Source organism: Peromyscus eremicus, chromosome 1 (assembly GCF_949786415.1).
Source record: "Peromyscus eremicus chromosome 1, PerEre_H2_v1, whole genome shotgun sequence".
NCBI lineage: Eukaryota > Metazoa > Chordata > Mammalia > Rodentia > Cricetidae > Peromyscus > Peromyscus eremicus.
The window spans coordinates 180,817,168-180,832,478 of NC_081416.1; the positions used below are offsets into that span (position 1 = coordinate 180,817,168).

The 15,311-nt window shown below is 39.7% G+C and overlaps 1 protein-coding gene across 1 annotated transcript; it reads right to left on the reverse strand.

Annotated features, from left to right (window-relative positions):
* Positions 1 to 2,982: 2,982 nt before the first annotated feature.
* LOC131902643 (killer cell immunoglobulin-like receptor 3DL1) lies at positions 2,983 to 15,054 on the reverse strand. Its single transcript, XM_059253654.1, has 7 exons — positions 14,985 to 15,054; positions 10,174 to 10,458; positions 8,704 to 9,009; positions 6,040 to 6,333; positions 3,771 to 3,869; positions 3,228 to 3,274; positions 2,983 to 3,126 (listed from the first exon to the last, which is right to left on the reverse strand). The coding sequence occupies exons 1-7, from the start codon at positions 15,052 to 15,054 to the stop codon at positions 2,983 to 2,985; spliced, it is 1,245 nt and encodes a 414-aa protein (XP_059109637.1).
* Positions 15,055 to 15,311: the final 257 nt, after the last annotated feature.

The following is a 15,311-nucleotide window of genomic DNA, read 5'->3' on the forward strand; positions in this document are numbered from 1 at the left end:
TAATACCCCCATATTTGTTATCCCCTAGAAATCGGGATGCTACTGCCTCCTGCAGGATCTTCATGTAGTTAACGGTAAAATGGAAAACATGGGGTCTACACAGCCAAGCTTCCCCCACCCTAGTGATATTCCTTCATCTTACTATATTTTATTATTATTTTTGTTTGTTTTTTTGAGACAGTGTTTCTCTGTGTCATTTTGGTGCCTGTCCTGGATCTTGCTCTGTAGACCAGGCTGGACTCAAACTCACAGAGATCCACCTGGCTCTGCCTCCCAAGTGCTGGGATTAAAGGTTATATATATATATATATATATATATATATATATATATATATATATATATATATATATATAAGTTTTAGATATTAAGGATTGCTTTTTTCAAATTCCCCCGGCATCAAAGGACCAAGATCATTTTGCCCTTACTGTGTGGGAACCTAATATGCATAAACCAGCTAAGAGATATCAATGGACTGTTTTGCTCCAAGGAATGAAGAATAGCCCCACTATTGGCCAGTTATACGTTTCTCAAGCTTTGGTCAATGTTCCCAGGGATGTCCTTTTGGTCCATTATATGGATGGTCTCCTTCTGGCACACCCAGATGCAGCCTACCTGTAAAAGACCACCAAGGGAGTATAAGAAGATCTCACATAATTATATCTGATGATGGCTCTGTAATCTTAACTCTTGAGATACTGAGGCAAGAAGATCAAAGTTGGAGGCTACCTAGCATGCCCCTGTTTCAAAACAGCAAATAGACAGGCAGGCAAATATTTCTCTCACAGTCCATTTAGGAAAACGCAAAAGAGAGTGTATGAGGTACTGTAATAGTTGGCTTTTGTTCAATTTGATACAAGCTACAGTCTTTTGTGAAGCAAGAGTCTCAATTGAGAAAATTCATGCACATGATAAGCCTATAGGCAAGTCTGTTGGGCATTTTCTTGATTCATGGTTGATGTGGAAATACCTAGACCACTGTGGATGGTGCTACTCCTTGGCAGGCCATCCTAAATTGTATAAGAAAGTAGGCTGAACAAGGCATGAGGAACAACCCAGTATGACATGAATCTCCATGGCGTCTGCTTCATGTCCAGCCAACAGTTGCTTGCCTTTGCTTCCTTCACTGGATTTTGTACAGGATTGTTTAAGATATGTAAACCAAATAAACCCTTTACCTCAATTACCTTTTGTTTATGGGGTTTTATTACATCAATATAAAACAATTTAATGACTGGTAGTGTGTACATAGATTGTGTGACTCTTTCTGGGGGGGATATGAGCCTGTTCATTTTTCTGCCCCTTCACCCTTCCTCCCAAATGACCCCCCATTTCCTTCTCCAACAAGGCAAGACCTCCCATGGGGAGTCAGCAGAGCCTAGTACATTCAGTAGAGGCAGGTCCAAGCCCTCCCCCTGCATCAAGGCTGTGCAAGGTGTCCCACCATAGGTAGTGGGCTCCAAAAGCCAGCTCACGTACTAGGAATGGATCCCAATCACACTGGCAGAGGGCCCCTCAAGACTTCTACCATTCCTACTGATCTGTTGATCCCAGGTATGGCACCAATGACAGGTCAAAACTGATCCACTCAGGTCTATTTCACTGAATTAATGAATTTATTAGGATCATAGATGCCTGGGTAATTATTGGAGCATGGATGACTCAAAGGTGGCTGCATCTCAAAAAGCCCATGCAACATGGGTGATGACTCATGAAAGCTGTATCTCTGGAGCTACCTGAAAGAGTTGCTGGCAGCTTGGTTAATTGGAGAATCTCCTCTCTTCAGTTATTGTTATTGCTCATAGTATCTTGGGGAGGAGCCTTGACTGATCTGGTATGTTTCAGGATTTTCCTGAGACTTGTGTGATATTGTTTACTTCCTGACTCTTAATGAGTTCTCTTTCAAAAGGCAAGGTTTCAATACAGAGGAACTAAATTTTCAAAAGCATGCAATGAAAATGTGAGATGGAGAGTTTTCTTACCTCCATTACATCCTAGAAAATGTTTTTCAGTAGAGAAGTCTGTGATAAAATATTAAAGAAATATGTAGGTACCCCTGGTGAGAGAATACTTTGACAAACAGCATTTGGTGTGCATAGAACAGTATATGATAAGGCCCAGTGTTAAGAGTAGCCTTCTTGAAGGATATCAGTAGGAATGGCAAAAAGTCTTGAGGGGCCCTCTGCCAGTGTGATCGGGATCCATCCCTAGTGCATGAACTGGCTTTTGGAGCCCACTACCTATGGTGGGACACCTTGCACAGCCTTGATGCAGGGGGAGGGGCTTGGACCTGCCTCTACTGAATGTACCAGTCTCTGCTGACTCCCCATGGGATGCCTTGCTTGGAGAAGGAAATGGGGGGTCATTTGGGAGGAAGGGTGAAGGGGCAGAAGAAGGGAAGAGAAGGATATCTGTGATTGGTATGTAAAATGAATAAAAAAATTCCTTAATAAAAAAGAATACCTGAATACAGATCAGTAGGAATGGTAGAAAGTCTTGAAGGGGAATACTTTGTATGATCAAAATACATATACATATAAGAAATTGTCATGAGACAAAATATATTGCATAACATTATTACATGTTAGAAATATATACTAATAAAATGAGCTTCTTGTTAATGTAGAGTTGTGAAATACTTATCATGGTCACAGCTTTAAGTAGGTTTAGAATGTACAGTTAATCAGGTTGTAGAGGTCTGCTAGAGTGAAATGAAGTAGAGACCCATGGACCAAGCACAGAGTTTAATTTCTGTTGAGTGGGTAGTGAGGACCATAACATCTGTGAGTAAAGGAAAGGCACTTTGAGAACCATATGAGAATCATGAGGGATGTTCCAAAGTTAGAGACCTCTGTCTTCAGATTCCAGCTGTTATTTCACCGCATCTATCAGTCCTTGTTGGAAAAAGGGCTGTGGTCTCCACAGAAGACTTCCTCAGATCTTGGAGAACTCATGGAGTACAGACAGTCTTTGATCTCAGTTTATCATTTCCTGACTTCCATGTATACACTGGGATCTGTGGAAAATTCCTTGAGACTCTGGGAATCGGGAGTGGTCAATTTTTGTTTGAAGATTATCTGATCAAATTCTAAGTATGTCACCTCCTGCACTTCTTGTCTTTCAGGATCCTAGAAAGAGGTAAACGTCAAGTGATATTGTGTACACACAATCTTGCAGAGAATGAAAGAATATTAGACTGAATGGAAGAGGCAGACTCAGGAGGACCTACCTGTCTATTCAGTGTTGTTCTCACTTCAGACTCTTGATCCATGATGGCTGCATTTTAGGGGACAGAAGTAATCAAACACATGTAATAAAGTACTTCTGCATTCTCATTTCAAATGCAAATTACTAGTCAGAGATATGGTGAAACCCAAGGTTGCTCATCTGCAGCAAATTAGAACCAGATGTTCTGCTACTCTATTTTGACAGCCCTGCCCTACAAATGCTGTACCCTAGTAATTCTTTCTTCAGCACATTCTCTCTCCCTCTCCCCTCTGTCTCACTATGTCTTGTAAAATAAAACCTTCTCCTGGATATTAGTGCATGCTTTGGATGTGAAGATGCAGAAGGTGCAGTGAGGAATTAGTCAGTGGTCTGAGAGCTGAGGGGAAGAACAAGGGCTCTGGTTCCTCTCTAGAAAGCCCTGCCTCAGTTTCCCTGTCTTAGCCCAAGTGTCCTTTTGTAAGTAAAGAATACACACCTGTATTTCTCTGGTCTTGTTTTCTCACACTACTCAGACGACACTCACTGGCTTGTTCCTGAGACTTACTCTTTTTGGCAGAGCAACAAGAATAAAGGAGGATGATGAGGAAGACAAGGATCATGGTCACTGACAGTCCAATCAGAATATGCAGGTTCCTGTGGTTGTCTGGAGGAAGATGTGAACCCAATAAGAGGTAAATCTTAGGATCCCCATTTTGATAGATAGCATAAGATTTACTGATTGATAGCTAATTAATGTAATATTTCTTTCAGGCAAGAGTCTTGATGGAAAACTTATGAATAATATACTGTTCAATGAAAATAGTATTAAGCTGACTCCTAATGGCTTATCATTATGCTCCTATATTAATGCAATTTTTTGTTTTTTTGCTTTTTCAAGACAGGGTTTCTCTATTCAGCTTTGGCGCCTTTCCTGGAACTCACTCTGTAGCTCAGGCTGGCCTTGAACTCACAGAGATCTGCCTGCCTCTGCCTCCCGTGTGCTGGGATTAAAGACATGCACCACTACCGCCTGGCTCCTATTAATGTATTTTTAACTCTCAACAGTGAAGTCTATGTTTGTGATAGATGGTGATTATTTCAGGTACCCAAAACTGGGAAAGTTGTGGAGAATATGAGACTGTAGAAATCTTGCCCCTAAATCAGATGTTTATATCTCATATCCTTCTCCAATTATTCAGCATCACTGTGAAAGAGATTACAGAAGAGATAATTATAGGGAAACTGTCTCTGTACACTGCAGGGCAGTTGAATATATGAACTGAAGAAGAGGTTGTCATAGTATGCCCAAGAGTGTTGCAAGATCAAACAAGACAAAATCCCAGCATGAAGAGTGGAGGTAGATGTGAAGTCCCACCCTTAGTCAAGGGGATATAGGCAAGTGACAACTGTTGGGGGCATGAGTGTCAGTTTTCAGGGTGTTGTTACTAGTAAGTTGACCCCGCTCCAGCAGATGTCAACACATCCAAGAATATATGGACATTCTGCCAGTGGCTATAAACTGCAGAACACCGGGTAAAGGTCTGTATTCAGTCTCTTAATCTGAGATTGAGACCACTGCTCATTTAATCTGTTCAGCAACTTCTACATCTACAACACATTTGAGACAGACAACAAATTCTCCCAAAGGGAGAAAAGAAAGTCAAGTCTGTTCTGCCACAGATAATATTTTTAAAAAGTCTTCCCTTCTGCTCACTTGTTTCCTGTGTCATGACCCATCACCCCCTTTCCAGGGAACACAGAACTAGAATGACCCCTTTTTTCTTGGTAAGGCAATAAAATTTACTCTCCTTTTCACTTGTAGGAGGTCTCAGGTGCAGTCCCCATGCTGTTCCCAAAACTTCTGATGTTGCGGAGTTTAAGAATCAGAGGGGATATGATCTTAAGACTACAGAGCTGGGAGGGAGCTGAGCCAAAACATGAATGCAAGAGTTTTTGATCCCTAAGTTTCCAAAATACAGGAGAGGAATCAGTTACTCACAAGTTTTGGAGTCTGCTTCTGTGCACAAAGTGCAGTTTCTTGATGAGTTTATTAGGGAAGAGGACAGGAGAGGGAGAAAGTTCATCAAGAGGCTGTCTGCTTTCCACTTATGGAAAGTCCTATGAATTTGTACAGTAACCAGAACCCACTACACCTCTTAGTGCTGACCCTTTAGAATGATAGGATGACTTTATGTGGTTTGACTTGAGGAACAGACTCTCTCCTTGGATTTCAAATTGTGATGAGTCAATAGGAATACTGTGGGGAGATTTATGTGAGTGAGAGCTCAGGAGGGCTGCTCCTTCTTTGATCTGCCCAAACTGATTGCAAGATTACACCTAATGAGTCTTTCCTGACCTTTCTCTAGTTCTCCCTGGATACATACACATCTCAGTGTGGCTGGCCAAGCAAGATAAGGATTGTTTAGGAGGCCCCTTGTTGATTATTTTGTAATCTGATATCCATTGAAATATTTTTAAATGAAATAGAATTATTTCTCTTTCCTCCTTCTTTGTCTCCAGGCTTTGCCACATAATCTTTTGCCAAGATTTCTACATACTCCCTTAAGTTGATAGCCTCTTTGCCTGTGATTAGTATTGTTACACACACACACACACACACACACACACACACACACACACACACACACGTATCTTACTGAGACCAATGTTTTAATATATATGTTATATTTGTGTGTGTTTTACAAAATGACTCCCAGCAACCGTTCTCTGTAGCAGCCTATGATACTTTCTCTCCATCATCAGTTGGATGTTTCTCAGACATGGCTTTAGGACTTCACTGTCAAAGACATGAAATAATTGTGAGGCTTTCTTACCTGTGACAGGAATGTACCATGGGTCACTTGGGGTGGACCACATATGGGAAGAGTTCTTGAAAGAGCCATAGCATCTATAGGTCTCTGTCTGGACCACAGAAACAAGAGGGAAGTTGGCCTGGAATGTCCCACTGTGGCTCTGCACTGCAGGAAGCCCGTGCCCCTGAGGAACCCCTTCCCTGGAGAGATGGAACATGTCAAACTGAAGGTCAGACACACAGGACAAGGTCACGTTCTCTCCTGACATCACCACAGGGCCCATCAGGGCTGACAGAGAAGGTTTCTTGTATAAACCTGGAAGAAAAGAGGCAGAGACAGTTAGAGGGGCAGCTCCTTCCCAGTGTTCATTCCCTCCTAATTTCTCTCACCTCCTTCCTGGTCTGTGATGTCTCTCTCTGCTCCACCTTTACCTTCCTTCTTTCTACTTCACCATCTCTTCCCCTGTGCTGATATATTGTTTGTAATCTGGGAAATAAAGCTTGCCTGAAGATCAGAGACAGAGCTAGCCACAGAGGTTCAGGCGGTGGTGGTACACACCTTTAATACTAGCACTTGTGAGGCAGAGATCCCTCTGGATCTCTGTGAGTTCAAGGCCACACTGGGCTACACGAGATTAATCCAGTCTAAAAGAGAAACAGAGCCAGGCAGCAGTGGCACACACCTTTGATTCCAGCACTTGGGATCACACACCTTTAATCCCAGCACTAGGAAAATTGAGACAGAAAGTGATGTGGCTGAGCAGAGAAAGGAATATAAGACTGGAGGAGACAGGAACTCAGGTACTTTCAGGCTGAGGAGTTGGTTGGGTAAGAGGTGGTGGCTGTGGCTGTTCTGCTTCTCTGAACTTTCAGCTTTCACTCTGATATCTGGCTCTGGGTTTTATTAAAAGATCAATTAGGATTCATGCAGCATTCCCCTCTCCCCCTTTCCTCCTACATTATTTTACTGAGTCTCTGACTTCCATCCTGTAACCATACATTGTACCCCAGTTTCTGCTTTTTACCAGTTTCTGCCTCTATATACATTGGTTCACACCATCTGTCTTTTTAATTTTGTTTCATTAACATATATTAATTTTATGTAGCAGTTGAATTTATTATGAAATATTCACTTGTATATATAATGTATTAGTATATTTGTTTTCATTAAAAACTTGAATTTAAAATATAATTAAATAATTTCATGTCTTCTTTTTCTTTAAGTACTGTTCCTTATATATTTATATATGTAATCTTGATCATAATTGTGCTGTTATTCTCTTGTCCATGAACTTCCCCTGATTCCATTCCTATTCCATTGTTCTTTTTTGTCCTTTCAGTTTTTCCAAATGTCTTGTCAATCAATTCTTTTAATTAGAGGCACAGATTATTTTGTTTTAATTAGAATGCAATGTAATGGACTTCATTAAGACATCCTCAGACAGTTCTTCCTGGTTCCCTCCCTTGTACCACCTTTGCTGGTCCTTTCCCTCCATATTTCCTCTTCCATGGCGTGTGTATTCCACCCCTTTCCCCATCCCTCCTTGTAAATCTCCTCCTCCCTCATGGTTAGTTTCCACTTTCATGACCTATAACTCCTTCATCCTATGTATGCTGGTAATCCAGAATCTGACTTCATTCTAAGTTATTCAAATTCTATCTTGTCTCTTTTTACATTCCCATATTAATCAATCTCTCTTTCAAAGCACAGGATGTTCTATTAATGTGTTTGTTCCCTTTGAGCAGGGGCCGTGATGATCTCCCCTCTCTTGTTCCTCTTAGTGTGTGTACTATTAGAGTGACCTATCATCGGCCTCCCTAGCTGTATGTTGAAAAATCCAATATTCCCCATTATTTCTCCATTTCTACTTTCAAATTTTCTCCTCAAGATTAAGTCTTTTTGCAGGTTTTCTCTCCCATCACATGCTATGCTCACTACTTCCTCAGCCATTTCTATCTGTGAGTCTTTCTCTCAGTCCCTCTGTCTGACTTACTGTACGTATATACTTCCATGTTTCTGCTTTAGTTGTATCAGCTTATCCCAGGGGTCACCCCTGTAGCATTTTTTAGCCATCCTGGAATGTCTGAATAATTGGAACATGGACAGAAAACAGTTTGGAGATGTAGAAAACAGACAGCGATTGGAGGTCTATTCAGTTTCCTAAGGTAATGCTTTCCTAGGAAGAACAATCAGTGAACCATAAGAAAGGAAGAATGTTAATCAACATAAAAATTCTATGTATGTCATCTGCACCAAGGCCTCAGGACAAATGAAGAACCAGCCCTACCCAACACATAAATTCAAGTCAGACAAATGATGTGTCTAGGTCTTCCGACAGATATCTTATGGAGGTAGAAGGTGAACAAAATCTGAACTGTTGAGGCCTTTGAACATTAGTAGAAGGACATCATTGTCTCTGATTCATATCAAGCTCACCAAGTTGCCCCTTTCTCTTTACCTCTAGTTATGACTCCTTTGACCTCTCTGTATCTGTGCTATATGATATAACAAATGGTCTCTTATTGTGTCTCCATTTTAATTGTTTATGTCAGTAATATTCTCACCAAGGCTGCCTTTCTCTACATTTCCTATGCTCATCTTCCACATGATCTCCCAGGACTTCCAGCATATAGAATAACTACTCTGTATCACAGAGAGGATGAGCAGCAGGTAACACTCACTTACCTGTGATCTTTATGTCAACAGGGTCACTGGATTCGGACCACTCATATGGTGTATGATTGTAAGAACCATAACATGTGTAAGTTCCAGCATGGTCAGGTGTCACAGGGCCTATTGAGAAGTTGGCATGGGATCCCCCAAGATGAGATTCTGCAGAAAGCTCAAAAGAAGCCTTTATTATTTTCTTTCTATGTGAAGTCAAAATGAAGTTGTCAAACATAATCTCTGAATGACACTTCAGGGTCACCTTCTCTCCTGCTTTTACCAGGGAAGTTTGTAGGGCCAACAAGAAAGGCTTCTTGTAGATACCTAGGAATAAGGAGATTGTGAATATGAACCTGATGCCAGTCTACGTATCCAAGAAAATCTATGTTTTTCCCTCCTTCAGCTGTTTTTCCTGTCAGTGCCCCAGTGTCCTTGTCTCTGTTTATGTCAACTTTGTACACAGACTCCTCCATCATTCTCTGAACATTTCCAAATTCTATGACTCTAGGAGCAGCACACTATTTCCCCAATGGCTTGTTGTGAGAATGTATCTGCTGATACTGTCTACCAAATTTCCTGTTGTTCTGTGCTAAGTTTGAAGAATTCCGGAAACTTGGCAAGCTTTTATGTTATGCTCCTTCATGAGACCTTTTAATACTACTTTGTACTAAGTATAATAATTGGCAAGATAAGGGAATTTGTAGTGAAGTTAGGTATCAGGGCAACTCTTCTGGCCTTCTCTATTATTCAAAGTTCTATAAGGCATTCCAGATCTAGCATCATGAGCATTGTTTCCTCCATGTTGATGCATTACCGACTGGGTTTTATTGCTCTCTGCACATCCCTGCCAAGATTTTAATTTTCCCTTGATGTGGATTCCTGTATTAGTTTCTAATCACTACCATAACAAATGATGTTCTTAAAAAGAACACAAGTGTTGTGAAGATCAGAATTCTGAAACAAGCCCAAACAGAATAAATCAGTTATCTACAGAGATATGTTACTGTTGGTATCAGTAGGGAAGTATCCATTACTTTTTCCCTTCCAGCTTCAAGAGATCTCAAGCATTCCTTAGCACTTGGACCCTTCCTCCACTGTCAGAATTAGCAGTAGGGCATCTCCCTCATGATACTTTGTTCTGCCTACAACTGTGTTTTCCTTATTTGGTATATGAGCTATTGTGATTCTACAGAGTCAGGATAGTTCAGGATATTCTCCCATTCTGCTGTCAGCTTGTTAATGTCTGAATTCCATCTTCAAGCTCAATTTATCTGTGACACAACACTCCTTAACACTGCCTTAACATTCACGAAGGCTTAGGCACAAGAAAGTGCATGTTCTTGGGTATATGTTATGCCCACCGTAGGATCCATTTCCTTGTGTTGAATATTCCTTTATAATGCTGACACTCTGACTAAAACTTGTTCTGAAAATTCAAGCATGAGAAGCTTTGGGGAATGAAATTACACTCCAATTATGATCTCTGACCTGAAATTATGATCTTCAGGGGGTCACTGTGTGATGACACTTCATTAGGGTACTGATGATTGTAATTATAGCATCTATAGGTTCCTCTAAATTCTGGTGTCACAGGACCCAAGAGAAGGGTTTTGTAGAATATTCTGTCATGGAACTGAGGGATAGGAGGTCCAAGTTCTTTGTACAGCTTGAATATGTAAGACTCCTTATGATAGTCACATCTAAGATCCACGTGCTGTCCCAGTGGAACAACATGGCTTGGCCAAGCAGACAGGGAAGGCTTGTCGTGACTTCCTGCAGAAAGATACACAGAAAATATTTAATGATCCCCTTTTATTCCTGAGTGCTGAGTATCAATTTTCACTTCTTCAGGGTCATTTATACAACCATTTTCTCTGAACTGAAGCATCCCTGTTTCAATGTGAGAGGTAGAAATTATCAGGGGATACAGGAGGTAAACAAGCATCATATGTACTAGAAAGCTGAAACTTGCAAGATTCATCAGCCTTTCCCAGTTCTGTAGAAACAGTAAGCTATAGGACCTGCTGAATTCTAAGTGGAGATATGTAACACCTGTTTAGCTCCCTGCAAGTTGTGCAGAGAGCTCCCTGGTTTTGGCTTTCTTGATAATCACCTACATTGAGGTGTGCTTTCAGTAATGCTTTTGAGTCAACCTTTGCTTCTGCTAATAACCCCTCATCCATACTGTGATTAGTAATCTCATTTAACTCATAAATTCACCTATTTAAACTTTGATGCAATCAGCTTGGTATGTCATGGGCTTCATTTATGGGGTGAGCAGATTTTCATGTGTTGTTTATTTCCAAGGATAGTCTCAAACACAACAGGGTCATTTTCATGTAATGAGTGTCTCCCAACTACCACATATATATGGTTTATCTTTCTATGATAAGATATGTTAATGAGAATTTAGAGTAAGTGTTAAATAACAAAGTAGATTTGGTCATGAAAAATTGTAATTTAAAAATAAATTACATCAGATGCTAGAGTAAAAGATTCATTTGTAAAATAACAGATGGGAATTGTGGCCACTGAGACAGCAGAAAAGGAATGCTCTTGGTTCACCCTCACTGACTCTAGAAATCTAACAATACAAAGATTAGAATTACATTGTGATTATTCCAGACCTCAGGGTTGAGGATGAGCTGTCCCATATGAACACAGAATTGAGAAAATCCACAAGAAAATAGAGGAAAACTGTCCTTTGAACTACTCTGTCCCTTCTGTACTCTTGTACAGAGTTTCATTCACAGAGGTCAAACTGGTTCATGTTTTCACACTAAGAGTGATAAGTTAGAGGCAGACATATAGTTTCTCCACCATTTAAGACCCCTTGCATGTGAAACATTGAGAGTCTAGCATTGCTCTGCCATTTGGGCCACTCGCTTGCTCATTTTCCTACACTGAAAGTGATAAGTTAGAGGCAGACATATAGTTTCTCCACCATTTCAAGGGTCCTTGCATGTGGAACTTTGAGAGTATACAATTGGTCTGTCACTTGGATCACATGGTGATGAAAAGGATTTAGATTCATGATTGCCAGCCCATGAATCTTGGTCTATGTTCTGTATTCACAGTGTGGATGTTCCTAATGAAAGAACATATCTCAATGGCAAAACACTCCAGTAAAGACAATATGGACTACAGACAGTGAGGACATTTTGCAACACTGCCCTGGCAGAGGTGATTATGGACCCAGTGAGAAACTGTACCCGATTGTGGGGTGTGGTCAGTGATCTTACTGAACCAGAAGCCTAGGTAACAACAATAACTGATCTTAAATGAGAGGAAGCAAGTTAGTCAAACAACAGAAATTGACATCAAGGTCATCCAGTTCAGAATTGCAACCAATTTGCCCCACTTCATTCTCAGGCTAGACTAAATAGTAAAGGTCTATTTCCAAGCAAAGAACTTCTGCATGTGCAGAGGAGGTGTTCTCTTCACTATGCAGGTATGTTTGTGTAAGAACTTTAGCATGGAAATCTGAGAAGTCAAACCTGACAGAGAACAATGGTGAGATTTGGAAGTAAACACAGAGGAAAGGAAGGCCTTTGAAGCCCACAACAAGTAATTCACAGTAGTATTTTTAATGAAGTGATAGAATTATAAGAAACTATGAATAAATATTTGGAGCTATGACCCACCAATGAGAGAATAAGTGGCATTTTTTTTTTAGGGTCGAGGTTATCTCAGTTAAATATTTTATAGTTCCATTTATTTTTCTGAAAATTTCATGGTTTCATTGTTATTCTACAATATATCTGTGACACATTTTTATTATCCATTCATCAGCTGAAAGTCATTCAGGTTGTTTCCTTGTCCTAGCTATTGAAAATAGTGCAGCAAAGAACATGACATGGAATGCATCAATAGCATATGATGTCAAGCTCTTTTGATATATTACAATGGCTAGGAATGATGCAAATACAGTACTCATTTATGAAAGTCTCAAGAAATTAAATTTAAACGGCAAAATCTTTTATAAAATAGAAAGACATGATATAACTTAAAAAAGGTTCTGTCTAGAATATTTTATAAAATTTGGAAGTTAATCATTCAACAAGATAAATATTTTGGCAACATCCCTCTTAAGTCAAGATCACAACTACTGAGTTGGAAAAAACATGTGGGTCATCTTGATGTCTAAATAGGAAAAGGGTCTTGCTGCCATACCTGACTCTCTGCATTTCATTGCTGTGACTCTCATGATGAAATTTAGAAGGTTGTCCTCTGACTTCCACGCTTGTGGCATAGTATAATAAATAAATAAATAAATAAATAAATAAATAAATAAATAAATAAATGCAAAAATTTAAAAAGTTAATAGAATGTTTCAATAGTATATTGACAATAGGAGAATGAGTGTGCTTAGATCAAGCATTATATAATCTGATGGGTATATACAGAAACTAAATTAAAATTCAATGAAGAACAATGACAGGATTTTTTTAATACCATCCCAATACCAAATTATCAGTCATAAAAATTCAAGAAAGGGTAAAGGAATATAGAGGTTTTCTTGGGTGTGTAGGGGGGTTAGAACTAGGATGAGCTTAGGCAGGGGTGAATATAATTAATACATCGTGTGAAATTCAATAAAATATTAACAAAAAGGCAGAAAGAAGAGAGTTAATAAAGAGAAAAAATCATAGATAAGAAAGTTTAGTACATTGTTGAAACTTGAAATAAAATGAACATGGTCATGTCGAAGAAGGTCAAAGGACACAAAGAAATTCAACCCAAATAATCACAATCACAGAGCACATTATTATCACAAGAGATCCTGAAATCAGAATGATAAAAGAAGCTAAGAACACACGAGGGACTTTCAACACACCTAATGGTATACATCTGAGCAAAGATTTCTAGGCCTCAAGTGACCAGGATGATTTATTCAATGAGGTGAGTAGAAAAAAGAAAAACCTGCCTATAAATGTCAGCAACTCTGTGCTTCAGAAATAGAGATAATGAATTTCTCAGAAAAAGATTAGGAGATAGAGTTCATCACCATAAGCACAGGAAATTCTGTGGAGTTCTTCAAACTAAATGTAGAGGCTGCTAATGAGTTGCATGAAAACATCTTCATGTGGAAAAAAATAAAAGATTCTCACTGAAAGCAAGCCAAACTAAGAAGCTGCAATAGTGTGCCAGTGGTACACAGATTCTATCTGTAGCATAGATGTGTGAAGATAAAAGTAATAACTTCACTGGTTGTCAAGTGACTCACATATTTAAAAAGTCATAAATTACTACATCAAAATACGTGGAAATGGTCATTTGAGAGCATAGAAACGGGAAGAATATTTTAATTTAAAAATATCGATTATCTGCCAGGTATTATGGCTCACTGTTTTAATCATAGCAGTTGAGTGGCACAGGCAGGCAAACATCTGAGTTCATGGACAGCCTACTGTAAAGAGTGACTTCTTTTATAGTTAAAGTTATAGAGAAAACCTGTCATGAAAAACCAAAAAAAAAAATTAATTGATCAAAGTTGATGCCTAACTCAGCCAGGGACAGTGCCAGAGAGTATCTGGGAGAGAACTGAGAGGCTGGTTTCTTGGATCCTAACTTAGAAGTTCAGAAGACTCACCAAGGAGTCACTCACAGAACACCTGTGATAATGTGCTCTCCTGTTAGAATGAAACCTATCTATTGGGATGGGTAGTATGTCAAAGTTTTAAGGATGGACTCACCTGCTTCTGTAAATGTCCTCAGGATTAGGAAGAAGCCTGCAAAGAAAAAGTCATTCTGGATTATCCATCTCCTTCCAATAGTGTAGCCATATGACCCTCCCATTTCCTGTTGGGCCTCTGTACAGTAGAATCAGAGTTCATTTAGTTAAGATGAACTCATGAACCGATAACCACCATGGAAGTCAGTGTTTCTGCTGAGGATGGATCCAGCTTCCCAGGACGACATTTCCACTCTGGTATTCAACACCCTTCATTCCCCAGAGGACTCACCAGTACACACAAGGTTTGGGAGTACAGACAGCATGGTGTTGCTTCAGCTGACAAGAGGTAGAGCCAGAATAAAACTTACAGGATGTTGTGAGAGGCTCAAAGCATCTACCTGACCACAGCACGGAAAGCTGACCAACAGAGCACATCCGCTGTCACTCCCACCTTTATTGATTTTTTTCCACACAGAGTTTCTCTGTAGCCCTGTTTATCCTGGAACTCACTTTGTAGACCAGGCTGGCTTTAAATTCAAAGTGCGCCTTAGAGTGCATCCCATGTGCCTGGATTAAAGGTGCGTGTTGCCTTATGAGGCTTTGCAAGTGCTCCCCCTTTTACCATGGCCTTGGAGGGCCACAGATTCTTGGAACTCTTCAGAGTTCAGCTCTTCAGCCACAGCATTTACCATGACTACAACTGAGTTGCATCCTGGACCCAACACTTTTTATTTCAAATAATCAAATTTGATTATTATACTAAAGGTTTTCATATTGTAACTTTTTACAACTGAGGCTCAATGTCTCCTCTGGTTTTCTGTGCAACATGTCCAATGAGTATTATTCATGTTATAACAGCAATCCTAATGTGTCAATCAAAATGACCATACTTGTAGTAGTCCAGTGTCAGGTTATAATTATTCAAATTTTTACTTGATTTTGTAGAATT